Source organism: Dendrobates tinctorius, unplaced genomic scaffold (assembly GCF_039654945.1).
Source record: "Dendrobates tinctorius isolate UK_male_01 unplaced genomic scaffold, ASM3965494v1 ptg000060l, whole genome shotgun sequence".
Classification (NCBI taxonomy): domain Eukaryota; kingdom Metazoa; phylum Chordata; class Amphibia; order Anura; family Dendrobatidae; genus Dendrobates; species Dendrobates tinctorius.
The window spans coordinates 24,820,708-24,848,544 of NW_027361728.1; the positions used below are offsets into that span (position 1 = coordinate 24,820,708).

General features: G+C 43.3%; 1 protein-coding gene across 3 annotated transcripts in view; it reads left to right on the forward strand.

The window, feature by feature from the left end:
• Positions 1-27,837, forward strand: part of ZMAT3 (zinc finger matrin-type 3) — a 112,540-nt gene that overhangs the window by 69,114 nt on the left and 15,589 nt on the right. For all 3 annotated transcript variants that reach the window (XM_073578808.1, XM_073578807.1, XM_073578806.1), the window contains one exon: positions 11,190-11,284. In XM_073578808.1, coding sequence (XP_073434909.1) covers positions 11,190-11,284 — 95 coding nt within the window. The remainder of the gene's footprint in view (positions 1-11,189; positions 11,285-27,837) is intronic.

Genomic DNA, 27,837 nt, shown 5'->3' on the forward strand with positions numbered 1-27,837 from the left:
CCCTGGGGCGATTCATGATCAATAGCAATATGGCACAGCAAGATGACTGAAATTATACGCTCTGGTGATCTCTCACTCCCAGTTATAAACACAGCAGGTCTATTATGCAATATTAATGTCCCAAGAACAGCTCAAAGCAGATGGGCCATGTAAATTGTGGCGATAATAACAGGTACTGAGTCATTACCAGGAATACATGTGGCCAGAGAGATCTACAGGACCCGTAGAGACAGCAGCAGAGGGGGATGTTGGGGTCCAGGGGCCCCTAAAGTAATGGCGCCGGCAGGTTAAGTGACTTGTCAGTGGGGGAGCGCGGGGACCAATTTTTCTGAGCACTCACCACGCGTCCCCCTCAGATCCTCACGATGTGTGCTCACCGTCCGAGCAGCGCTGCAGTGATGGGGGCTGGCGCCATGTCTCCCTCTGTTAGAGCGCGCGCCTTAGAAGATGGCTGCCGTCTCATGCAGGCCCTGCCGCCCGCCCAGGCCTCTTCAGCTCCCGGATCACCAAAGTCCTTCCACGTTCTCCCGCAGGGGCCCAGAGATGTCCCGGCGTCTAGGGGGTCCTGAAGCTGGTAAGTATGCCGCGGTAACAGGAGTCCATACAGCAAGATAAAGGCAGGATTCCAGGAGCTCTCCTAATATGCATCTTCACTCCTCTGCTACATAGCCACGCCCCCCAGGGCCCCTTTGTTTAATGGCCTGGCCATTGAGTCCTGGATCTTGACCCAAGCCGGGTTTTCCCGGGATGTGGTTACTACAATGATTAGCGCCCGAAAGCCCGCCTCAGCGCGTATCTATCACCACACCTGGAAAGTCTTTGCGTGGTGCAGAGACCGCGGTCGTCCTCCCCTCACTTTCTCCATTCCCAACATTTTAGACTTCCTACAAGCCGGCCTGGACTCTGATCTAGCATCGAGCTTCCACAAAGGACAGATCTCAGCCTTATCCGTCCTATTTCAGTGCAGGATTGCTTCCAACCTGCAGGTAAAGACTTTCATTCAGGGGTCTCCCACATGGTACCTCCTATAGAGCTCCCTTGGATGCCTGGGACCTTAACCTGGTCCTAAGTTCTCTGCAGGAATCTCTTTTGAACCACTGCAGGATGTTTCGTTAACGTACCTCATTTGGAAAGTGTTTTTTCTCGTTGCTATAATGTCAATCAGGAGGGTTTCGGAGTTAGGGCCCCGTCACACATAGCGACGCACCATCGATCCCGACAACGATATGACCTTCTCAGGATTGCTGGTGTGTTGCTACATGATCGCTGGTGAGCTGCCAAACAGGTAGCTTCACCAGCGATCAGCACCAGCGACAGGAGGGTAATAAGCGACGCACGTCGCTTAGTTACCCACTGTGTACCTTAGTTACCAGCGCGCTGGTGCAGGGAGCTGGTAACCAAGGTACACATCGGGTTTCTAAGCAGCGCGCGGTACTTAGAAACCCGATGTGTACCTTGGTTACCAGCTCCCTGCACCAGCGCGCTGGTTACTAAGGTACACATTGGGTTTCTAAGAGCTGCGCGCCGCTTAGAAACCCGACGTTTACCTTAGTTACCAGTTCCTGCTCGCTGGTCTCCCGCCTGTCACACGCAGTGATGTGTGCTGGCCAGCGGGAGACCAGCGAAATGTCCTGGCCATTCCAGGACGATCAGCGATAACCTGCAGGGGGACCGGTCGCTGGTCAGTGTCACACACAGCGATCTCGCTTGTGAGATCACTGTTGCGTCACAAAACTTGTGACTCAGCAGCAATCTCGCTAGCGAAATCGCTATGTGTGACGGGGGCTTTAGCTGCCCTATCCTGTTGAGCCCTGTTTCTGATTTTTCACCGGGATAAGGTGGTTCTCAGGCCATCCCCTCTTTTTCTGCCAAAGGTCGTTTCCTCTTTTCACATTAACGAGGATATCGTCTTGCCCTCGTTTTGGCCAGCACCAGTACACTGCTTGGAAAAGGCCCTTCATACGTTGCATCTAGTGAGAGGTCTCAGGAGGTATGCGTCACGGACAGCATGTTTTCGCCAGACAGATGCTGTTTGTGCCCCCCGAGGGTCGCAGGAAGGTATTCTCTTTCTCAAAGTCGACAATAGCCAGGTGGATTCATTTAGCTATTCAGGAATCTTACCGGGTCAGGGGCACACCTGTTCCACTACCATAACGAAAACCCATGAAATTTTATTTTTAAAAAATTCTCCTACCTTAATAGACTGAATGTATATAGAACCAAATATTTAACTAAGACCACCTAGGATAGGTCGCAAAAGCAATATATACTAACCCAACAGGAAAATTTAGCACAATGTACCCTCTCCATTACATAAAAACAGTAATTTTATTTCATCATATAAAAATCCTGTTGGGATGCGATCAAAACAAAATCTACAAACCTATCACCACCCAAACAAAAAAGAGGAAGACTAAGTGGACAATGAGGATTTTTTGAAAAAGACAATGCTTTTACCAAAAATAGGACACTGTGAGTTCAAAAATGGCTTACTTATTTATTGCACATATCAATTTTAGACGTGCCCATAAAGACTGACCCTCAATCAGAGGTATTCTTCGCCAAGTAGTTATCCCGTAAACTGGGCCATATAAAATACTAATTGGCCAAGAGTTCCACTACCTGGAAAGATTACTAGTCTAAAGCTTTCCGTCAAAAAATGGGCTTTTGCAATAAACTGCACATGAAATAAATAAACCCAAAGTATAAAGCCACTCAGTCAATAAATATCTAAGCATTCTCAATGGCACATAGTCCCCATTGAATGTGGGGATACTATATCATAATCTGAAAGTCCACAATTAGCATAAAAGAAAACGCATGCCCAGCTCAGACCATAATAGGTTACTTATCTGAATCCAGTCCCATTAGCATCGTCCCTACGCGTTTCACCCCCTCCAGATATCAGGGCTCATCAGGGGACACAGATTAGGAGCAGTCTCTAATGACATAGTTGTTGGATGGGCGTGCGTTTTCTTTTATGCTAATTGATTGATTGATTCAGGTGGAACACCTGTTCCAGCAGGGATCAGGGCACATTCCACATGGGTGGTGGGTGCCTCTTGGGCCCTTTGGCACCAGGCATCAGCAAAACAGGTTTGCAAGGCTGCAACCTGGTCTAGTCTACATACATTTTCAAAGCACTACAATATCCACACTCAGACTTCAGCAGATGTGAGTCTGGTGATAAGGATTCTCCAGGCAGCGGTAGCACCCCAATAAACAGTTGGTACTTGTGGCTTAATCCGTTGGGTCAGTTTCCCACCCAGGGACTGCTTTGGGACGTCCCACTGTCCTGTGTCCCCCAATGAGAAGGAGAAATAGGGATTTTTGTGGTACCCACCGTAAAATCCTTTTCTCTGTGACGCTCATTGTGGGACACAGCACCCACCCTGTTAGCCTGATGGCTCTTTTTTGTTTTCCTTTTTGATATGTGGATTTCTTGACATATTGTACCTGTGTCAAAATTGATTTTTTTGTTCTCCTACTGCAATCGTCGCAGGGTTAAATGTGACAAGGCCAGAACTTTAGAAGTAGAGTAGCAGATGTGTTACAATTCTGTTCTGGTCTACTTCCCCTTCTACACAACATACTCCAACTCTCCCAGAATGCCACGTACAAAGGGGAGTCCACGTGGAAGAGCTGGCAAGTCCTCCACATGCTGCCGAGGTCTCCCAGAAAGCGGGGCTTCCTGTAGTTTTTTGTGCTTGATGCCAGATGCTCCTTCCAAATGCACATTCAGGGGGCATAGACGTGACTTAGAGTGGGCATAAAAGAGGTGTGGATGAAGAGTGGAAGGGATAAAACTTTAATCGCAACCTGGGAAGAGGAGGGTCTATAGTTGCTCAAAAGATGTGTGGAGGACTTCCATCGATAAGATTACTTGTGCAGTAGCGTTATGAAATGGATGTTTTCACATCCTGCAATTTTCCTACTTGGAACTTATAAGTGAGGACATATCGTTCTTGTGCTTTGTGCACAGGTGGCGGCAGACATCCAGGGCCAAGCCATCACTGATCCTGTTAATGGAATGGATAAAGCGCTCTGTTTCCCCTGCACAACTGCAGCTTGGCATGATTGTGCTGCAGTTTCCTTGACCCTTAAACCCATTGATGACCTATGATATACATTTTCGTCACTGGTCACTCATGAGTGGGGTAGTTTCACTCCATACCAAGTAAATGCTGGCTGTGTTGCACTGCCCGGCATTTGCCTGTAACAGCAGTAACCAGAGCTAGCTCCGATAACTGCTGTTTAACCGTTTAGATGCCGATGCCAATCACTAACAGCAGTTTTTAAATGTAGTGATTGCCTGTACGCATGCGTACTGGCTCCCATCGACAGGATTGCAGAAAACTGACGGGTTACCAGGTCAGCTGGATGCCTACTGAAGGCCTCCATGGCTGCCATCTTCGTTCCCCTATGAAGCCCATTACTGCCATCTTGGCATTCTGATGAAGCTCAGACAGAGGAGAACATAATTTATGCTAAAGTACAGAGCATAAGTGATTGAATGATCATAGGCTTAAATCCTCCTAAGGGTACTAAAATAATAAATGAAATATACAGAAAATGTCTGAAAAAAACATAAAAAACAAATTTAAAAAATATATAAAAGTTTAATTGACCTTTTTCCCCTTCAAAAGCAAATTAAATCATTTTAAATAATAAACATATTTGGTATCATTGTGTTTGTAAATGTCCAATCTATCAAAATAGAAATATTTTAATCGAACGTTAAATAGTGAAAAGAAAAACAAATTGAAATGACATCTGCCATTTTCGATAGCTGCACTTCCTAATATATACTACCGTTCAAAAGTTTGGGGTCACTCAGACAATTTTGTGTTTTCCATGAAAACTCATACTTTTATTAATCACATGAGTTTGCCAAATGAATTTAAAATCTAGTCCAGACATTGACAAGGTTCGAAAAAAAGATTTTTATTTGAGATAATAATTTTCTCCTTCAAATTTTGCTTTTGTCAAAGAATGCTCCCTTTGCAGCAATTACAACATTGCAGACTTTTGGCATTCTAGCAGCTAATTTGCTGAGGCAATCTGGAGAAATTTCACCCCATACTTCCAGAAGCCCCTCCCATAAGTTGGTTTTGGCTTAATGGGAACTTTTTGCGTACCATACGGTCAAGCTGCTCCCACAACAGCTCAATGGGGTTGAGATCTGGTGGTTGCGCTGTCCACTCCATTACAGATAGAAAACCAGCTGCCTGCTTCTTCCCTAAATAGTTCTTGCATAATTTGGAGGTTTGCTTTGGGTCATTGTCCTGTTGTAGGGTGAAAATAGCTCCAATAAAGCGCTGTCCACAGGGTACGGCATGGCGTTGCAAAATGGAGTGATAGCCTTCCTTATTCAAAATCCCTTTTACCTTCTACAAATCTCCCACTTTACCAGCACCAAAGCAACCCCAGACCATCACATTACCACCACCATGCTTGACAGATTGCGTCAGGCACTCTTCCAGCATTTTTTCAGTTATCTGCGTCTCACAAATGTTCTTCTGTGTGATCCAAACATCTCAAACTTGGATTCATTTATCCATAACACTTTTTTCCAATCTTCTTCTGTCCAATGTCTGTGTTCTTTTGCCTATATTAATCTTTTCCTTTTATTAGGCAGTCTCCGATATGGCTGTTTCTTTGCCACTCTGCCCTAAATGCCAGCATCCCGGAGTCACCTCTTCACTGTAGACATTGACACTAGCGTTTTGCGTGTACTATTTAATGAAGCTGCCAGTTGAGGACCTGTGAGGCGTCGATTTCTCAAACTACAGATGTACTTGTCTTGTTGCTCAGTTGTGCAGTGGGGCCTCCCACTTCTCTTTCTACTCTGGTTAGAGCCTGTTTGTGCTCTCCTCTGAAGTGAGTAGTACACACCTTTGTAGGAAATCTTCAGTTTCTTGGCAATTTCTCACATGGAATAGCCTTCATTTCTAAGAAATAGACTGTCGAGTTTCACATGAAAGTTCTTTTATTCTGGCCATTTTGAGAGTTTAATGGAACCAACAAATGTAATACTCCAGATTCTCAACTAGCTCAAAGGAAGGTCAGGTTTATAGCTTCTCTAATAAGCCAAACTGTTTTCAGCTGTGCTAACTTACTTGCACAAGGGTTTTCAAGGGTATTCTAACCATCCATTAGCATTCTTACACAGTTAGCAAACACAAAGTACCATAAGAATACTGAAGTGATGGTTGGTGGAAATGGGCCTCTATAGACCTATGAAGATATTGCATTACAAACCAGACGTTTGAAGCTAGAATAGTCATTTACCTCATTAACAATGTATAGAGTGTATTTCTGAATCAATTAATGTTAGCTTCATTGGAAAAAACTGCTTTTCTTTCAAAAATAAGGAAATTTCTAAGTGACCCTAAACTTTTGAACCGTAGTGTAGATTAAAGTAAAAAGCAATCAAAACATATGTACTCCAAAGTAGCATAAATAAAAACTACATCTCATCTCGCAAAAATCAAAAAAGATACAGGTTTCATGAACTGGCAACACAAAGAAAACATCTTTTACAGGTTTCTGAATGCTTTATACCACTAAAACTTAAATAAACCTAATAGGTTTAGTGTCACTTGCAATAATCATATTGACCTAGCGAATCATATTGCAGGTAATTTTTACTGCACAATTAGCACCGTAAAAACAATTGATGCGGGGTTGCTTTTGTTTCACCATTTCAGCCCACTTGACATTTTTCTCTAATTTTTAGTACATTATATGGTAAGAGAAATGAAGTCAATCAAAACTACAATTTGATTTGCATAAAACTAGCCCTCAAATGGCTAAGAGGATGGAAAAATAAAAAAAAAAATGGCTTTTGAGGGAAGTGGATGACGAAGCAAAAGTGCAAAAATGAAAAATCACCATGTCTTAAAAGGAAATCTGTTAGCATGATTTTGCTATGTAATCTGAGGACAGCATGAGGTAGGGGTTAAAACACAGAATTCAACAATGTGTCACATGTCCCACTGTGTGCTGGGGCTTATTTAGACTCAAGGTTTTATCACCTTGTGATTATCATTGCAGGACTACAGAACCACGTGCCTCATGGTCTGACTCCGCACCCTCTACGTGATACGCACCTCACTATCTATAGCTATGTACACAGGGAGCCCGGAGTGGGTAGAGTTAGCTTTCTCAGCTCTGCTGCATTGCTAAATCTTAAAACTCTGTGTCAGAACGCCTGCACCCAGTAAACTAAGTGATACATCGTTTGATTCATAGTGTCTCCCCTATATCATGCTGCTCTCAGGTGAGATAGGAAAAAAACTTGCTGACAGATTCCTTTTAAAAGAGTTACCAGGCTTTAGCTGCCTCATCTGAGAGCTTTATGATGCAGGGGCAGAGACCCTGTTTCCAGTGAAGCCTCACTTTCTGAGCTTCTTGTTGCAGTTTTGATAAAATCACTGTTTTATCTGTTGCAGATCTACCAGTTCTCTGAATACTTAGCTGTGTATAACCCCGCCCACACCACTGATAGGCAGCTTTACACTGTGCATAGGCAGAAAACTACCAGTGGTGAAGGCACAGCTATACAGAGTCCTTTACAAACTCCTGCCAATAAAACTGTGAATTTATCGAAACTACAGAAAACAGCCCAGTAAGTGACACAATGCTGGATTCGGGGTCTGTGTCTACATTATGCCGCTTTCAGAATATGTGGCAGAAGGCTTTAAAGAAGCACTCATGCAATTTTTGAACCTATATAGTGTAGCATAAACTTTTATTAAAGACTTGAGATGAAATGATCTCTAAAAGGCCTAATGTTAAAGATGACGCATTTACTTTGTATTTTAGGCAAAAATATATATTTTCATCTTCTACATTTTAAAAATTCCAAAAAGAAAAATGGGCCCATGCAAAAGTTTGGACACCCTGCACTGTTAGTACCTATCAGTACCCGCTTTTGCAAGTATCACAGCTTGAAAATGCTTTTTGTGGCCAGCCAAGAGTCTTTCAGTTTTTGTTTGAGGGATTTTCATCCATTCTTCCTTGGAAAATTCTTCCAGTTCTGTGAGCTTCCTGGGTCATCTTGCATTCACTGCTATTTTGAGGTCTACCCACAGGTTTTCAATGATGACCAGATCAGAGGACTGTAAGGGCTATTGTAACTTCTTCAGCTTGCGCCTTTTGAGGTAGTCTATTGTGGATTTTAGTGGTTGTGTTTAGGATCATTATCCATTTGTAGAAGCCATACTCTTTCAACTTTTTTACAAATGATGTTTGCATCAAGAGTTTGATGAAATTTAATTGAATCCATTTTTTTATCTACCCGTAAAATATTCCCAGTGCTATTGGCTGCAAAACCACCCCAAAGCATGATTGATCTACCCCCGTGCCTAATGGTTGGTGAGATGTTCTTTTCCTGAAATTCTGTACCATTTTGTCCATACATAACTTTCATCATTGTGGCCAAAGAGTTCTATTTTATCCTAATCGGTCCACAGGACTTGTTTAGACGTTCTGCATACTTCTGATGCTGAATTTTATGGTGTGGACGCAGAAGAGGTTTTCTTCTGGTGACTCTTCCATGAAGGCCATAGTTGTGCAGGTGTCTCTGAACAGTAGAACAATGTACCACAACTCCAGAGTCTGCTAAATCTTTCTGAAGGCCTTTTGCAGTCAAGCTGGGGTTCTGATTTGCCTCTCTAACACTGATATTTTGCTTAGTCTTCCAGATGTTATCTTGACCTCCACTGTTCATTTTAACTGCCATTTTTTAATTACATTTTGCCAGTTAAATGCTTTGCTATCTTTTTTATAGCCGCCTTCTGTTTTGTGGGCCTCCACCATTTTCAGTGTGCTACGCAGCTGCTTAGAAAACCCCATGGCTATGTTTTTGTTGGTTTATTTGTTGGCTGGGTTTTTATAAAGCTGGGAAATTTGCATCACCTGGCCTTTCCTAACAGGCTAATTAAGGTCTGAAACCTTGGTCAAAGTTATCTGAGCACTCAAATCTCCAAGGGTGCCCAAACTTTTCCATCAGCCAATTTTTCTTTTTGTAATTTTTAAAATGAAAAAAAAAAAAGACTGTGTTATGGGCCTGAAATACCAAGGAAATGTGTTATATTTATTTAACTTTAGGCCTTTTAGAGATCATTTCATCTTCAACTTGCTTAACTGTTCGCAATAACAGTAATTTTGACCAGTATATAGCTCTGGCAAAAATTAAGAGACCACTGCATAATTTTCAGTTTGTCTGATTTTCCTCTTTATAGGTATATTTTTGAGTAAACTGTAAATTGCTCTTTTATTCTATAAACTACTGACAACATGTCTTCGAATTTCCAAGCACTAAATTTTGCATTTATTTTCAGAAGATGAGAAATGGTCAAAATAACAAAAAAATGCAGTGCTTGCAGACCTCAAATAATGCTAAGAAAACAAGTTCATGATCATTTAGAAACTACAATACTAATGTTTTAACTCAGGAAGAGTTCAGAAATCAATATTTTGTGGAATAACCATGATTTTTAATCACAGCTTTCATGCATCTTGGCATGCTTTCCACCAGTCTTTCACACTGCTTTTGTGTGACCTTATTCCACTCCTGGTACAAAAATTTAAGCAGTTATTTTGTTTGATGGCTTGTGACTATGCATCTTCCTCTTGATTACATTCCAGAGGTTTTCAATGGGGTTCAGGTCTGGAGATTGGGCTGGCCATGACAGGGATTTGATGTGATGGTCCTTCATTCACACATTGATTGACCTAGCTGTGTGGCATGGCGCATTGTCCTGCTGAAAAAAAAAACAGTCCTCAGAGTTGGGGAACATTGGCTGAGCAGAAGGAATCAACTGTTTTTCCAGGATAATCTTGTATGCGGCTTGATTCATACGTCCTTAGCAAAGATAAACCTGCCCAATTACAGCCTTGCTGAAGCATCCCCAGATCATCACCTATCCTCCAACTAAATTTCACAGTGGGTGCAAGACACTGTGGCTTGTACGCCTCTCCAGGTCTCTTGTCTAACCATTAGATGACCAGGTATTGGGCAAAGCTGAAAATTAGACTCATCAGAGAAGATTACATTAGTCCAGTGCTCTATTGTCCAATCCTTATGGTCTTTGGCGAACTTCAGCCTGGCTCTCCTTTGCTTCTCATTGATGAAAGGCTTTTTTCTTGCTTTACATAACTTGAGCCATGCCTCTAGCCGGTTATGAACTGTTCTTGCCATACGCTTCACCCCAGCTTTCATTTGCCATTCCTGTTGTAGGTCACTTGATGTCATCCTGCTGTTGCTGAGTGACATTCGAATAAGATGGCGATCATCCCAGTCAGTGGAGAGTCGTTTTCACCCTCTGCCGGTCTGTAGCTTTGTTGTCCCCAATGTCTGCTGCTTGACCTTGTTGTAATGGACTGCCGTCTTAGAAATTTTAAGGATGGAGGCAACATGATGCTCACTGTATCCCTCAGCTAGTAAATCCGGAATTGAGCCCTTCTTTTCCTCACTCAAGACTTTTCTTTTCATCTCCTTTGGCATGGAGTTGCCAAGATCTCCATCTGCGCTTGCACGGCGGCCATTTTCCCGGAAGGAATCCACCGCACAGGCAAGCAAGCATAGATGGAACGGCATAGCCCCCCCACGCAGCACGGGACAGAGCGCGGCGGCAAGCACCGGGGGACAGAGGGCGGCGGCAGCATCGGGGGACAGAACGCAGTGGCAGCACCGGGGGACAGAGCGGGCGTCAGCACACGGAAGCAACAGGTACAGAGCTTGGTGACAGCAACACTGGGGACTTAGCACAGCGGCAGCATCGGACACCCACAGAGGCGCGCCGCACATCAAAACACCCCCTCATCCTAGCAGCAACATTCCACTCCTGCCTCTTCAGGAGCAACCCTGGGACCCCACTTCCCACCACCCCCGGTAAGCAATAAGACGCCTGGATTGTAAGAAGCACCATCATTTTATTAAAAAAAAGTTCTTTCCTATTTTTCTTCTCAAAATTTGGGGTGCATCTTATAATCCGGAGCGTCTTATAAAGCGAAAAATACGGTATATACTAGTCGTGGAGTAAAACTTGGTGCTTGGTTAGTTTTTACTAATTTGCATCTAATATGAATATTACCCCTTCTGATTGGTATACAAACACGTATGATGTGCTGTTTGTATTTTCATCAGAGATGCCATGTAATGTGATTTTTGTCACACTTAGGGATTCTGAATGCAAGAGAAGAGCTCGGAAAGAAGGCAATGAGCATAAAATGATGCAGAATCGGAGAAATGGCTGCTCTCTTCAGAATAATACAGGTATTCTATGAGGGAGACTTGTCCAGGCTGGTTTATAGAATAGGCCTGATGGAGTACTGGATTATGGTCACCATGGTAACAGATGATGAATGTGTTTGCTGGGGCCATGTTACATGCATAGTGTATAGTGAGGTGCACTTTTCTGTAGAATTAAATAGAATTTCAATGAGCTACATCTACCTGATACAAACTAAAATATAATCCCAAATCGTGTTTCAATCAAGATTTCAGAGGAAGCGATCTTTATTCCAGATGTAAACTTTCTTGGCTGGTGAGAACTGATTTTTCTTTTGCAATCTGTTACCTTTGTGTAACGATCTCCAGGATAATTGAACTAATCATCGCCTTACATCACCATTATTGAAATCCCCAGGACCTGAAGTAAGCGTACTGTATTTATGCTGCGTCTGCAGGAGCAAGCTTAATCACAATTATTTTCCACTGCTGATACCATATGGCAGGCCGCTGTTTCATGGTAGTATTTTTTATCGGTTTTACATTATTGTTTAAGTTGAGTTTTAAGTTGCGGAAATGAAATGTACTGATGGAACGAAATACAATGTAAACCTATAGTCCATATTGTGTATGTGCCACGGCAGGGATCCAAAGTGCTCTCTCCCCGCTTACAAATGGAGATACGCAGCATAGAGACAGACGCGCTTTACATTTATGCTAGGTTTTAATTGTCAAAGTTGTGAAGAGTCTTTAGCTCTTCACAGTCCTCATTACTTTTGTGGATTTTATAGTTACTACTATCACATTCTCATTCTAAATATATATGCATAACGTAAGAGAGCAGATACAGATCACCGTAATAAACTCTGCCTTGCCATATACTTTTTCTTGTGACTTTCAGTTGTACTTCTGTATAGTAAGTCTTGACAACAAGATGAAGGCTATACAGTGCATTGCATGACATTGTTGTATCATGGCACTGCTGCAGCCAATCAGTTGCCACTAATTGGCTGCAGCCTTCACTATCCTATCAAAGTAGACATCCACTCTGATGGAATACAAAAAGGCTACCACAAATTTGCTGTAGTGGTCACGTCACATAATAATCTCATGTGATCTCTGAATCAGGGTGCCCACATCGCAAGAGCACTGTCACTTTGGGAACTTTTTTTTTTTTTTTTGGTGGGGCCCTTAAGCAATTAATGGTGAGTTGTCCTGTATTGGACAAACCCTTTCCGTTTTTAGACATATCCATATGTTCCTGTGGCCTGGTTCTTTACTCTCTTTGGACGTATGGATACGTCTAGGCGATTTTGCACTCAGACTCTGTGCGTGCGATTGCCGCCAGGTGTCAGCTGATTCTTACCCAGGCACTCAGTCCCAGGAGTGGTCCCGCACTGCTCCTGGCACTTCAACCCCCCCTAAATACTGCAGTCGAGCTTAATGCTCACCTCACATAAACACAGCACTCGGTATCCTCCAGATCGCAGCCGGGAAAAAATATCCTCTGGATTGCAGTCGATAAACAGGCCAGTCCACCTCCAGATCGCAGCCGTGCACTGGACCGTCTACCTCCGGTTCACAGCTGGGCACAAAGATAGTTCATCTCCGAGACCTGTCGCCATTGGGGACTGCACCGCCTTGTAAGCTGTGGGTGCCAGGCCTTTCAGCTCCCTTGGCTGTTGCCTCTGCTTGCCTATGTTGCCTCAAACACGTGGAGCTCTGCGTAGCCTTCTGCTCTGCACTCTTGCAAACACCAAACTAACCCTGACACACCCAAACCCTTTACTGCAGGGCTTTTAACTGGAACCTGTGGCCATGGTGCACATGGAAAACCCGGACCAGGAAAGAAATAGACTGCACCACTGCAATCCTGTAGTCTGTTTCAAAACACAAAAGCCCTGAGCAGGTTTTCCCTAAATCTGCCCTGGACAAATAGCATGTCCAAGACCTATGCTCACTTTTATTCTGCATTGCAATCACAGCTACGCCTGTGACAGTGGTGCACTCCCATGGCCTCAATGCGCCTCCATGCGCATCCTAGGGGGAACACACAGCGACCCTTACATGTGACACCGTGGGCGCATGACAGGACATCCACATGACCCTGCGTAACCCCCACCCGACGCTGTACTGAGAAACCAAAGTAGGGACTGGAACCATCGGTTGACACAAGCATCCCTCCCCTTTGTGTTTCTCCTCCATACTTCGTTATGTGACCAACCACCTCCCCGTTCTTCGATGCAGACAACGTGCCCCCTTTCCTTACTGACAGTAGAGTTGGGCCAGTTTCGGGTGGCCTCGACCCAGTTTATTTGGGGTTCACTATCCCCGCAGCTCATCCCGTAACCTAAGTACCTGCCTTCGGGCACTTGGTACCATTTCCTCCGTACCCTTACCCGTGCCTCAGTGACTACGTCCCGCCGAAACACCAAGGTTGGCCCTGGCAACTCCAGGCATACATCCGTACTACTTTGCACCCCCCGAGCCCACCACCGACATTGTCGGTGCCAGAAGGTTCCTCGAAAAATATTCGGAATTGAGAGTCCTCAGTGGTTGATACCTTTTAATGGCTAACTGAAAAGATGGTAACAAATTGCAAGCTTTCGAGACTACTCAGGTCTCTTCATCAGGCACTGACTAATACAAAATCTGAAGAATCACATTTATGCACAACACAGCACAGAAAAAATGCATATGTCCCTAGTCGCCTCCACAACCACACACTCCCGGTTGCTCCAGGCTTTCTTTTTATTTGCGCGTTTCTGCGTGGGTCACTGGAACTTGACTGTCCTGAACTTACCAGGCGACATTTCCAGCTCGGGGTTCATTGGGGTCTCCATAACCTCTCGTGCCAATACCTGTAGAGGAAGCCTATCAGGGGTTACACTCTGTCCCTAGATTGGCAACCCCTATGGCAGGTTTCCCTGACTCGAGATGTTCGGGGTCTGCGCCCGTAACAACTATTACCTTGGGAGGGGTAACCCTGATCTCCCACAGGGACCAGAACAGGGGCAAGTCTCTTCTCAACACAGTCCCATATGGAAGAGACTTCACCACTCCCACTGCATGTTTAATGTCTCCGCATTGTGTGGAAAAATTAACCTCCGCAGTCTGGTACTCCCGAAGTTTCCCATGTATACCCATCACCTCCACTTTCCGTCCTTTGGGGTTGTCCCTGGCAACAAGGTCCCATGGACCAAAGTCACTCTGCTCCCTGAGTCCAGGAGAGCATCCATTTGGCACCCGTTGACGAGTACCCGGCACAGCGGCAGTTTGCCGCTGGCAGTGCCTGTAGTGGCGGTACAGACCGGCTGGGCATACATAGACACACTGCAAGTAACCCTGCAGTCCATGGGTTCAGATATCAGGGGGCAGTTGGCAGCCACATGTCTGGGCCCTCGGCAACGCCAACACTTAATCACTGTGACGCGACTATACCTTGGAGCCGCTTAAGGGGAAAGGGAACTTTTGTCACCCTCACTTCGGGTTAGTCCCTCATCACGTGCTCGGTCCTGCTTAGCCCCAACAGTGGTTTGTGGACTTTTCCCGTGCTCCTGTACAAAGTCCTGAGTGACTGTATACTGCTCAATCAATACTATCAGCTGGTCCAGAGTGCCCCACTCAACGCTGCATGGCAGCTGGCAGAGCCCTCACCAGCAGTTCGACCACCGCCCTCTATAAAATCTGGGCCAGGGTCAAAGTCTCATGCTGGTGCCATTCCTCCACCAAGTGCAAAAGGTCATACGTCTAAGACCTGGCAGGATGAGTCTGCAAAGGACCACTGGTACACCCTCTGATCGCCCCTTACCTTTGAAGTCTTTCCTCGACACCGCTGATCACCCCTCACATTACACGTCTCCTCTCGCAGGGCCACAACCTGCTGCAACTGCAGTGCCTCTGGCTGCTGTTGCTGGAACTTCAGCACCTCTTGCTGCTGTTGCTGGAACTGCTGCACCTCTTGCTGCTGCTGTTGAAACCGCAGCATCTCTTGCTGCGGCTGCTGCACCAGCAGCTCCTACTGCTATCGAACGAGGACCATCTGTTTCAAAAGCTCCTCCATTTTTCCAGCCGACTTGCTCACCGACATGCAGCATGCTTTGGGGTATGCCTCAGTTCACACTGCCCGCATTCTCCACTATATGTAGTGCAGCGGTATCCACGCTGTGCAGTGATGAGGCAGTGACCCCGCAAAGTTACAAAAGAAGTCTTTTTAACCCATTTCCAATGTTGGGCATAATAGTACGCCCTTGTTGGACACCCTCCGTTTTATGTGGGCTCTGGCGGTGAGCCTACATCTTTCCTGGGACATCTGTTTTTTGAACAGCTGACATGTCCCAGGAAATAAATATACATATATATAAATATAAATAAATATATATATATACCGGGTGAGTCATAAAGGACGGATGTATTTGAAGTGGCTATAACTCACCACCAGGTGGAGGTAGAGATGTGTGGGAGGCGGGGTTATGTTTGTGAGGTGAAAGCATTGTTTTTATTTTAGTTTCAGTTTAAGCTATGGTGCCGTGGACGATAGAACATCGCGTTTTTGCGTACGACAGTTTTGTCAAGAATAATGAGTGTATCACAGCCGTTCAGCGTGAGTTTCGGCGTCATTTCAATATTCACAGAAATCAAGCTGTTCCCGCTCGTAACACTATCCTACGTTGGGTTGAAGCACTCCGTACACGAGGTACACTAATGAACAAACGACCACCGGGGGCTCCACGAACGGCACGTACCGCTGCACAGCCCTAAGGTAACGGTGTGGTGCGCTATGGGCAAATATGGCGTGATCGGTCCGTACTTTTTCGAAGGCGATAATGGCAATACTGTTACCGTGAACTCACAACGTTATATCGCCATGATAAATAACTTCTTTGTTCCTGAGTTACGACGGCAACATATCCCCATCTCTAGTGTGTGGTTTCAACAAGATGGGGCAACGGCCCACACAGCCGGAGCAACAATGAACGTTCTTCGCCCTCTCTTCCCTGGTTGCATCATTTCCAGGTTTGGCGATATTAATTGGCCTCCTAGGTCCCCAGACCTGTCCATGTGCGATTATTACTTATGGGGTCACCTCAAATCATGTGTATACAAGCTTAAGCCTCGATCATTACAAGAACTGAAGGAAGCTATTCGAGTGGAAGTTGCCCAAATCGACAGAGTTGTGTTGGAACGTGTTGATGCCAACTTCCAAGAACGCCTTTGGAAATGCATCACTGATAATGGCCACCACATGGCAGATGTTGTTTTCCACACTTGAATTTGTCAAATGCTATTAGTATACGTAACCAAATCTGTGAATACATTTATATTTAATAAATATTTAACGATTTTATGATTAGTTTAAAAACGTCCGTCCTTTATGACTCACCCGGTATATATATATATATATATATATATGTGTATATATTATACATACATACACATATATTGTACCCATAAATAAATACACTGTTTTCCAAATTATTATGCAAAAAATATTTCATCATATTTTCTCTAAATTATCTATATGAATTGCAGTCATTGTTATTTTCCAGTCATCTAATATTCTAGTATAATTGCAATGTTTTTGAACAAACTGCCTATGAAATCAGTATATTTTTAAAAATAAGAAACACTCAAAATGCATGTTCCAAATTATTATGCACAGCAGAGTTTAACATTTTTATTTTTATTTTGAACAAAAAAATGGTCAATTGTGAAATTATAAGCATTATCAGCTTATTACAAAATGAAATCAAACAGTTTTCAAGTCAAAACTTTATTCTAGGTGATGTTACATTTGCACATAGGACCCCTTGTTCGAAAGAAGCTTCTGAACTCTCTCGTCCATTGAATTTGTCAGTTTTTGGATGGTTTGTGCTTCAATTGTTTTGCATGTGGACAGAATACCCTCCCAGAGCTGTTGCTTAGATGTGAACTGCCTCCCGCCATCATAGACACTCCTTTTGATGATGCTCCAGAGGTTCTCAATGGGGTTGAGGTCAGGGGAAGATGGTGGCCACACCATAAGTTTGTCCTCTTTTATGCCCATAGCAGCCAGAGATGCAGATGTGTTATTTGCAGCATGAGACGGTGCATTATCATGCATGAAAATGATCTTACTGGGGAATGCACGGTTCTTCCTCTTGAACCATGGCAGGTAGTGCTGTTTTAGAAACTCCACATAGATTATGGAGATCATCTTTACCCCTTCAGGGATCCTAAAGGGGCCGATAATATCTCTCCCCATGATTCCAGCCCAAAACATTACTCCACCTCCTCCTTGTTGGCGCCTTAGCCGTGTTTTCATGGGGTGTCCATCAACCAGCCATCCTCCACTCCATCCATCTGGGCCATGGAGCGTTGCACGGCACTCATCGGTGAACAAAACAGTTTGGAAGTCAGTCTTCATGTATCGTTTGGCCCACTGGAGCCGTTTCTGCTTGTGTGCAGTGGATAGAGGTGGTCGACAGGATGGCTTCCGCACAGCTGCAAACCTCTGAAGGACCCTGCATCTTGTTGTTCGGGGGACGTTGGAGGCACCAGCATCTTCAAAAACTTGTCTGCTGCTATGACAAGGCATTTTTGCAGCTGCTCTTTTAACCTGACGCAATTGCCTGTTGGAAAGAGTCCTCAATTTTTCCTTATCAGCACGCACACGTGTGTGCTGGGAATCAGCTACATACTTCTTGATTGTGCGATGATCACGATGAAGCGTCTTGGCAATGTTGATTGTAGTCATGCCTTGACCTAAATACTCCACAATTTGTTGCTTCTCAGCAGCCGACACATCCTTTTTCTTTCCCATTTTGGCAAAAAATGTAGGCTGCTTAATAATGTGGAGCAGCCTTCTTAAGTAGTCTTGCCTTTATTTGTACACACCTGCCAAACTAATTTGCACAGGTATCTGCAATTGCTTTCAGTGATATAAAGAGCCCTGACACACATCACCATCAATGAGTTTAAATGACAAACAAAAAAATTCTAACCTTATCACTCCTAAACTCTTTTTGCATAATAATTTGGAACACAGTTTATTTAAATGGAAAAAAAATGTAGAAACAATCAAAGTACACGTATTTGGTATCGCCGAATCCGAAACGACCCGACCCATAAAACTGTCCCACTAGTGAACCCCTTTGGTGAACGCCGTTAAAAATAAATGAATAAATACAAGGCAAAAAAACAATGCTCCATTTCATACCGCCGAACAAAAAGATGAATAAAACGCAATAAAAAACAAATATAAATAAACATGGCACCGCTGAAAACGTCATCTTGTCCCACAAAAAACAAGCCGCCATACAGCGCCAAAAAGTTATAGCTCTCAGAATAAAGCGATGCAAAAATAATTATATTTCTATAAAAGTTTTTATTGTGTAAAAGCGCCAAAATATTAAATATTAAAAAATGTGGTATCACTGTAATCGTACTGACCCGAAGTATAAAACTACCTTTTCAATTTTACCACACGCGGAACAAAACCTCCCCCCCAAAAAATCTGAATTGCTGGCTTTTGTTCATTCTACCTCCCAGAAATTGGAATAGAAGGTGATTTAAAAAAAATTGCCATGTGCCTGAAAATGGTACCAATAAAAATGTCAACCCGTCCCACAAGAAAACAATCCACCACATGACTCTGACAGACTAAATATGGAAAAGTTATACCTCCCGAAATATGGTGATGCAAAAATTAATTTTTGCAATTAAAAGTGTCTTTTAGTGTGTGACAGCTGCCAAACATAAAAACCTGATATATTAATCTAATATCACTATAATCGCACCGACCCAAAGAATAAAGTTGCCTAATCACTTAAACCGGACGAGGAACAGAATAAAAAATAAACAATGCTTCACCTGCTGTTGATTTGTTTATTCTGCTTCCCAAAGATTGCAGTAAGGCTATGCTCACATATATCCTGTGCTCTATGCTGCTCACTTACACCGGGGTTTCTATGTAAATATCTGAAATATGTGATTCAGATGGAAACCCCCGCAACTCCCTATAATGAGGTAGATGGAGGCCTATGATCCGGCAGTGTATATCTTTTTAGGTGTGTGTAAAAGCGCCACAGTTTTGTGTACTTCTGAAAAGGTTTATGCAAGTTTTTAAAGAATTGAATAAACTACTGCTTTTATTCACTCCATAAGTGGATTTTTCGTCGCTGGAGCACATTTCTTTCTTCTTTGCTAAAACAATTAATGGTAACAATGTAATTTATTCTTTCACGGCTCAATGGTGTAAAATTCTGTGAGTCACATGTGGTGTCAATATGATCACTGCACCCCTAGATTAATTCATTGGGGATTATACTGTCCTCATACACGTTAGCAGGGTGTGCAATGAGACACGTACAGTTGTGGCCAAAAGTATTGACACCCCTGCAATTCTGTCAGATAATACTCAGTTTCTTCCTGAAAATTATTTCAAACACAAATTCTTTGGTATTATTATCTTCATTTAATTTGTCTTAAACGAAAAAACACAAAAGAGAATGAAGCAAAAAGCAAAACATTGATCATTTCACACAAAACTCCAAAAATGGGCCAGACAAAAGTATTGGCACCCTCAGCCTAATACTTGGTTGCAGCCAGGCTTTAGGACAATTCTTTTTGTGTTTTTTCAGGCATCAACATAGTTTACAGGAGAAAAAAAGAGGCATTCAAAGAAAAGAACACGGTCCCTACAGTCAAACATGGCGGAGGTTCCCTGATGATTTGGGGTTGCTTTGCTGCCTCTGGCACTGGACTGCTTGACCGTGTGCATGGCATTATGAAGTCAGAAGACTACCAACAAATTTTGCAGCATAATGTAGGGCCAGTGTGAGAAAGCTGGGTCTCCCTCAGAGGTCATGGGTCTTCCAGCAGGACAATGACCCAAAACACACTTCAAAAAGCACTAGAAAATGGTTTGAGAGAAAGCACTGGAGACTTCTAAGGTGGCCAGCAATGAGCCCAGTCCTGAATCCCATAGAACACCTGTGGAGAGATCTAAAATTCTTGGAGAACAGGAGAAGTGCCAGAAGACTTTAGAAGAGCAAATGTTGTTCCTATCTTCAAAAAGGGGAAGAAGGTGGACCCAGGCAACTATAGGCCGGTGAGTCTGACTTCTATACCAGGAAAGATCTTTGAACAAATTATTAAACAACATGTATGTCAATACCTGGATAAGAATGAAGTGATTAAACAGAGTCAGCATGGGTTTGTAACTAATAAGTCATGTCAGACTAACTTAATTTCCTTCTATGACGGTATCACTGATTGGGTGGATCAAGGAAATGCTGTAGACATAGTATATCTTGACTTCAGCAAAGCATTTGACAAAGTCTCTCATACAATCCTTATTGAAAAAATGACTAAGTATGGAATGGACAAGGCAACTGTTAGGTGGATTCATAACTGGCTTAGTGATCGGACCCAAAGAGTGGTCGTAAATGGCTGCACATCTAGTTGGAAGAATGTCTCAAGTGGGGTACCACAGGGCTCTGTCCTGGGCCCTGTATTGTTCAACATCTTTATCAACGATTTAGATGAAGGAATTGAGGGTAAACTGATTAAATTTGCTGATGACACAAAGCTAGGAGGGATAGCTAATACTAGAGAAGAGAGAGAGAGGATTCAAAAAGATTTAAATAAACTGGAGAAGTGGGCAGCAACTAACAGAATGGTTTTTAACAGGGAGAAATGCAAAGTACTACATCTGGGCAATAAAAATGAAAAAAGCATATATAGAATGGGAGGAATAGGGCTAAGTGACAGCACATGTGAAAAAGACTTGGGTATACTAATAGATCACAGACTGAATATGAGTCAACAGTGTGATGCAGCAGCAAAAAAGGCAAATGCAATTCTAGGATGTATTAACAGAAGCATACAGTCTAGATCACGTGAAGTCATTATTTCCCTCTACTCCTCTTTGGTCAGACCTCATCTGGAATATTGTGTCCAGTTTTGGGCACCACATTTTAAAAAAGACATCAACAAACTGGAGCAAGTTCAGAAAAGAGCGACCAGAATGGTGACCGGTCTGCAAACCCTGTCTTATGAGGAAAGGTTGCAGGATTTGGGAATGTTTAGTTTGCAAAAGAGAAGACTGAGAGGAGACTTAATAGCTGTCTACAAATATCTAAAGGGCTGTCACATTGTAGAAGGATCAACTTTATTCTCATTTGCACAAGGAAAGACTAGAAGCAATGGGATGAAACTGAATGGGAGGAGACACAGATTAGATATTAGAAAAAACTTTTTGACAGTTAGAGTGATCAATGAGTGGAACAGGCTGCCACGAGAAGTGGTGAGTTCTCCTTCAATGGAAGTCTTCAAACAGAGGCTGGACAGACATCTGACTGGGATGATTTAGCGAATCCTGCTTTGAGCAGGGGGGTTGGACCAGATGGCCCAGGAGGTCCCTTTTAACTCTACGATTCTATGATTCTATGATTCTAAAAATGGCAGTTTGGAGAAGGTACCCTTCAAATATGAGGGACCTGGAGCAGTTTGCCAAAGAAGAATGGTCTAAAATTCCAGCAGAGCATTGTAAGAAACTCATTGATGGTTACCGGAAGCGGTTGGTCGCAGTTATTTTGGCTAAAGGTTGTGCAACCCAGTATTAGGCTGATGGTGCCAATACTTTTCTCTGGCCCATTTTTGGAGTTGTGTGTGAAATGATCAATGTTTTGCTTTTTGCTTCATTCTCTTTTGTGTTTTTTCGTTTAAGACAAATTAAATGAAGATAATAATACCAAAGAATTTGTGTTTGAAATCATTTTCAGGAAGAAACTGAGTATTATCTGACAGAATTGCAGGGGTGTCAATACTTTTGGCCACAACTGTAGCTAAACCCCCTGTCTTCTTTAAGAAAAGAGGCTGTAAAATTGTAACCTTCTTTTATTGATTGCAGATGTGACAGGAAAGGGTGAAGCTATAGGATGCAATAGCAGGATTATTTCAGAATATATAACTGCACAGAGCTTAAAATACAGATAGTCTGCAATACACAGTAACATGAGGTAATGCATAGGTTCCATGAGGTAATACATAGGTTCCATGAGGTAATACATAGGTAACATGAGGTAATACATAGGTACCATGAGGTAATACATAGCTGATGATTACCTATTTAATACAACAAACGTTATAAGCACAGGATTATAACACCTACTGTAGATAGTGCTTACCAACTATGCTTAGAGCAGGCTGTTTAAGAAGCATGAAGAACATGAATGGTGTAGTTTGTCCTAAGACACATGGAGGAATAATGGCTGCTGTTCCCCTCACAGTATCATAAACAAGACTATGATGTAACAGGAACAATCCCACAATACATTGCAAATTAAGCTAGAATCTATGCATTAAACGGCCAGCAGGTGGTGCTGTTACCTTACAGTATGAAATATATGAAGGATTAATACACACAAAAATACCATGTCTGTAATAATCGAAGACAAAAAAATGACTAGACCTTCTAGACAGCAATTATATGGCTGGACAGAACACTCCCCGCTTGACGTCAGCCGACGTCACTATTGTGTTTATTGGACGAGAACAGCAGAACGAATTCCCCTACTGGCCTGAGGAACAATTTGGTCTCGCCTTGTTTTCCTATTTTTACTTCCACCTTACGTACGATTCCATCCTTACTTGGGAATGTCTGGGTAATGAGACCTAATGGCCATTCATTTCTTCGAGACTGACAGTCTTTCATTAGTACTATATCGCCAGGCTGGAGGTTAGGCTTGCTGGTTTGCCACTTTCTCCTCTGTTGCAGAGTAGGCAGGTACTATTTTTTCCACTTGTCCCAAAAGGCATTGGAGAGACTCTGTACTTGTCTCCATCGACTCCTGTAACGGTCTTTAACATTAAATTCTCCAGGTGGAGAGCAATTAGGGTCGGTCTTCTGCGTAAACAGCAGGGCTGGGGTGAGAACAGTTGGGTCATCAGGATCACTGGAAACTGGAGTCAACGGTTTGGCGTTTATGATGGTTGACACTTCGGCCGTGAATGTTGTCACGCTTTTGTGTGTCAGTCTTGCAGATCCTTCCTGTAAGAAGATTACAGCGAGGATTCTCCTTGCGACACCTATCATTCTCTCCCATACACCTCCCATATGTGAAGAATGTGGTGGGTTAAAAGTCCAAGTACACCCTTGTACACTTAGGTATTTTTCTACGTCATTCATATCCAAGTTGGAAGAGAGTTGCAGTTCTCTTGCTGCTCTGAGTTTCCTCAGAACACTATCTTTTGGTATTGGTCGTTGATTGGCTAAACAGTCGATTTCTTTGGCATAGTTTTCCCGTTGTACAGCTCGGATAATTATATTCTTCGACTGCTCTAGCTGTAGAGTTGTATGGACGTGTTTACCATGATGCCAGTGGTCCTCAAAGTCTTGAAGTGTAGGTGCTAACTCTGCATGACCGTTCTTACATATCTTCTCCTTGAAGGTTAAGAAATGGTCTTTCATCTCTGGTTTATTATGGAAGCTATGCCTGAGGGAGACAGATCGTTTGTAAACTTGTTCTCTGTTGTTAGGCAAGCGTTGTCTTTGAGGCTTGAAGGATAGAGATGCAATCCAGCTCTTCGTTTTGTCCTGCACCATTCCTTGCTCCATCATCGCTAGGAACAGTCTATCTTCAAATGACATTGCTGTGCTATTATCTTCTTTGGTCTTGTGGAAGGCCGTACACCCAAGGTGATCTTGGTCGCAATTCTGAATGCAATCATCATTGGCACGACTCACTAAGATACTTGGTGCTGAAGTGCTGTGTAGCAACTCCTTTATGAAGTAGTGATTTTCACATGGTTGAAGGAGAGAGAGATCAAGCGTACTGGTAAGCATGTTGTTAACCACTGTCGGTTTGTGTGCTTCTAAACAGTCCTCTCCTACAATGACCCACCCAAGGTCGAGTCTCTGGGCATATGGAACGTTGTGAGAGCCATTGATATGCTGCCTAACCTCGTGGACTCGTAGAATATCTCTCCCTAGGAGCAAGATTATTTGAGCCTCTGGGTCGAGGTTGGGAATCATGCGTTCTATACGCTTCAGATGAGAATGATACGATGCCACTTCAGGCGTTGGTATCTTTGACCTGTTGTCAGGAATCTGGTTACATTCAAATATGGTTGGTAAGGGCAGACACATTTGGCAGTCTATAGACTCGACTACGTAGCCTGTTGCTCTTCTACCAGCTGTCTCTACTATACCGGCACAAGTTTTCAAAGAGTAGGGGGCACTGGGTCCTCTGACGTTAAAGCTATCAAAGAAGGCAGACTTGGCTAATGACCTGTTACTCTGATAATCTAAAATCGCGTATACTTTGATGGCCTTGTCCTTTTCGTCTGCTGGGTAGACTCTCACTAGGGAAATTTTAGAGCAGGACTTGCCTCCTATGAGATTTCCACGAACTTCTGTACACTTAGAAGTAATGGCTGGAGTGTCAGTATTTGAGTCAATCAGCTCCCCGCTATGCTCTTGGGGCAAAGCATCCGATGGTGGTCCAGGGTGTAGAACTGAATTATGTGCGGTGCTGTCACATTTGGTACACCTTGCACTAACCTCACAGTCCCTGGCGAAGTGGGATGTTGAAGAGCAGCATTTGTAGCAGATGCGGTTCTCCTTAAGGAAGGCCTTCCTTTCTTCCAATGACTTTTCTCTGAAAGCTCTGCACTTAAGTAAGGAATGTGGTTTCTTGTGTAAGGGACACTGCCTGCTTGGGTCCTTGGATTTGTCTTCTCCTTGACCGGAGCTGAACTCTTTGCGAACTGAACCTGTGGAAGAAATGTTAGTTTTGTGGCCCTCTACAGTTGTTCTACGAGGTTTACTAACAGAGTTATTGGCACATGACAGCATGAAATCAAAGCTAGGATCATTTCTAATTTTTGCTTGTTCTGAGACAAAATCTACAAACACATTGAATGGAGGAAATGGTACATTGTAAGTCTGTTTATACCTAGAACCATATGTAACCCATTTGTCTTGCAGGTTATATGGGAGTTTTTGAACTATGGGGTTCACACCTCTAGCAGTGTCGAGATATGTCAACCCCACAAGATCTCCTTCTGCTTTTGCTACACACAACTCGGTTAATTCTCTGAGCTTTGAATAATCCTTGTTCGCTATTCTTGGAAAGTCCTCTATTCTTTTAAACAAGGCACTTTCTATAACCTCTACTGAGCCATAGCATTCATCAAGTCTATTCCAAATTCTTTTGAGGCCGACATCTGGATAATTTACATTAATGTCTCTGATTCTCTTTGCGTGTTCGGCAGACTCACTTCCTAGCCATTTTACCAAGAGATCCACTTCTTCACTACATGATAGACCTATGTCTCTTATGGTATTTTTGAAGGAGGGTAGCCAAGCCCTGTAGTTTTAAGCGCGATCGCTGAACTTTACAAGTCCCTTAGTGACCAACTCACGTCGAGCAAGGAACTTGGCAAAGTCCATCGTGGCTTGATTGGCACTGATGCTAGCTGATGGAGTGTTGTCAGAGTACATGTGTGCTGTGCGATCATACCTGTTAGATGTCTTTGGTTTGGTCCAACTGCTGTAGTACCTTTCTGAAGTGAAGGGATTCTCTTTAAGCCGGGACAGATTCCGGATCTTCTGTTCTGGAGAACGATTATTGTAGTCAGTATCATCCCAATGTGTATTTCCTTGCTTTTGGTAGGGAGACTGATAGTTGACTTTCTGGGGGTCCGAATTATCTGGTTGGCTTGACTTGTTGACAAAATGCTTTGTCTTCACCTGTGGGTCTGGATCGTCATTTGATTTAGAATGCTGATGGGCGTACTCTGCAGTACGCTGCAATTGATCGTGAGTAACTTGCTGTAGGCCTAGCACACTGCTGCGTCTGCTCGGTTCATCGTCAGAATATACGGCAGCTTCTAAGGCTTCTGCTTCTGCTATGGCAGCTGCTGTTTCTTTTTAAATAGCAAGTTTCTGTAATGTTGCTTCAAGGCGCGCTTTCTCTTCATCCAGGCATGCTTGTTGGCGCGCTTTTTCTGCATCCAGTGACGCTTTTTCGGCATCCAGGCATGCTTGTTGGCATGCTTTTTCTTCATCCAGGGATGCTTGTTGTAGTTTCAATTCTATCTCTTGCTCAGCAAAGGTGCTTCTTGCTTTTGCCGCTTCAGCTTTTGCGCGGGCAAAGCGGCGGCATTGCTGACGGATGATGTCTTGGAGGAATCAACTCGTGATCTCGTCTTGAAAGAGGATGCTCGTCCTTTAGACATGATTCAACAGTTAGGCGACCGCTGTGATATCCCTTTGTCGGCTCTGCGTGGATAATGGCGTGCTCCGTATGGTCCGATTATTCGGTCCGACCGTTAGGAGGTTGCTGCAATATCCGTGTGCAATAACCGTATGATTGGATAATGGCGGGCTCTGTAACGTCAGATCTTCTGAGCTTGTTCTCAGCAGTTGTTTCACTATACTGTCCTCATACACGTTAGCAGGGTGTGCAATGAGACATGTAGCCAAACCCCCTGTCTTCTTTAAGAAAAGAGGCTGTAAAATTGTAACCTCCTTTTATTGATTGCAGATGAGACAAGAAAGGGTGAAACTATAGGATGCAATAACAGGAGCATTTCAGAATATATAACTGCACAAAGCATAAAATACAGATAGTCTGCAACACACAGTAATATGAGGTAATACATAGGTACCATGAGATAATACATAGGTAGCATGAGGTAATACATAGGTAACATGAGGTAATACATAGCTGATGATTACCTATTTAATACAACAAACGTTATAAACACAGGATTATAACACCTAGATAGTGCTTACCAACTATGCTTAGAGCAGGCTGTTAAAGAAGCATGAAGAACACGAATGGTGTAGTTTCTCCTAAGACACATGGAGGAATAATGGCTTCTGTTCCCCTCACAGTGTCATAAACAAGACTATGATGTAACAGGAACAATCCCACAATACATTGCAAATTAAACTAGAATCTATGCATTAAACGGCCAGCAGGTGGTGCTGTTACCTTACAGTATGAAATATATGAAGGATTACTACACACAAAAATACAATGTCTGTAATAATCGAGGACATAAAAAATGACTAGACCTTCTAGACAGCAATTATATGGCTGGACAGAACAGGGATGTAGTTTGTAAAATTAGTTCACATATGAGGTTTGTTTTTTTGTTCTGGCATCTCAGGGGCTCTGCCAATGTGACATTGCACCCCAAAACCATTTCAGCAAATTCTGAACTCCAATATGGCGCTTCTTCCCTTCCGAACCCTTTCGTGAGCCCAAACAGTAGTTTTTTCCCGCATATGGGGTATCCGTGTACTCAGGGAAAATTGCACAACAAATTGTAGTATGCAATTTCTCCTATTACCCTTATGAAAATTTGGAGCTAAAATACATTTTTGTGTGGAAATGTGATTTTTTTTTTTATTTTTTTTTATTTTTTCATGGTTCAACGTTATAAACTTCTGTGACACACCTGTGGGTTCAAGGTGCTCACCACAAATCTAAATACATTCCTTGAGGTGTCTAGTTTCCAGAAGGGGGAGGTCACTTGTGGAGGGTTTCCATTGTTTAGGCACCTCAGGGGCTCTCCACACGGGACATGATGTCCGCTAATGA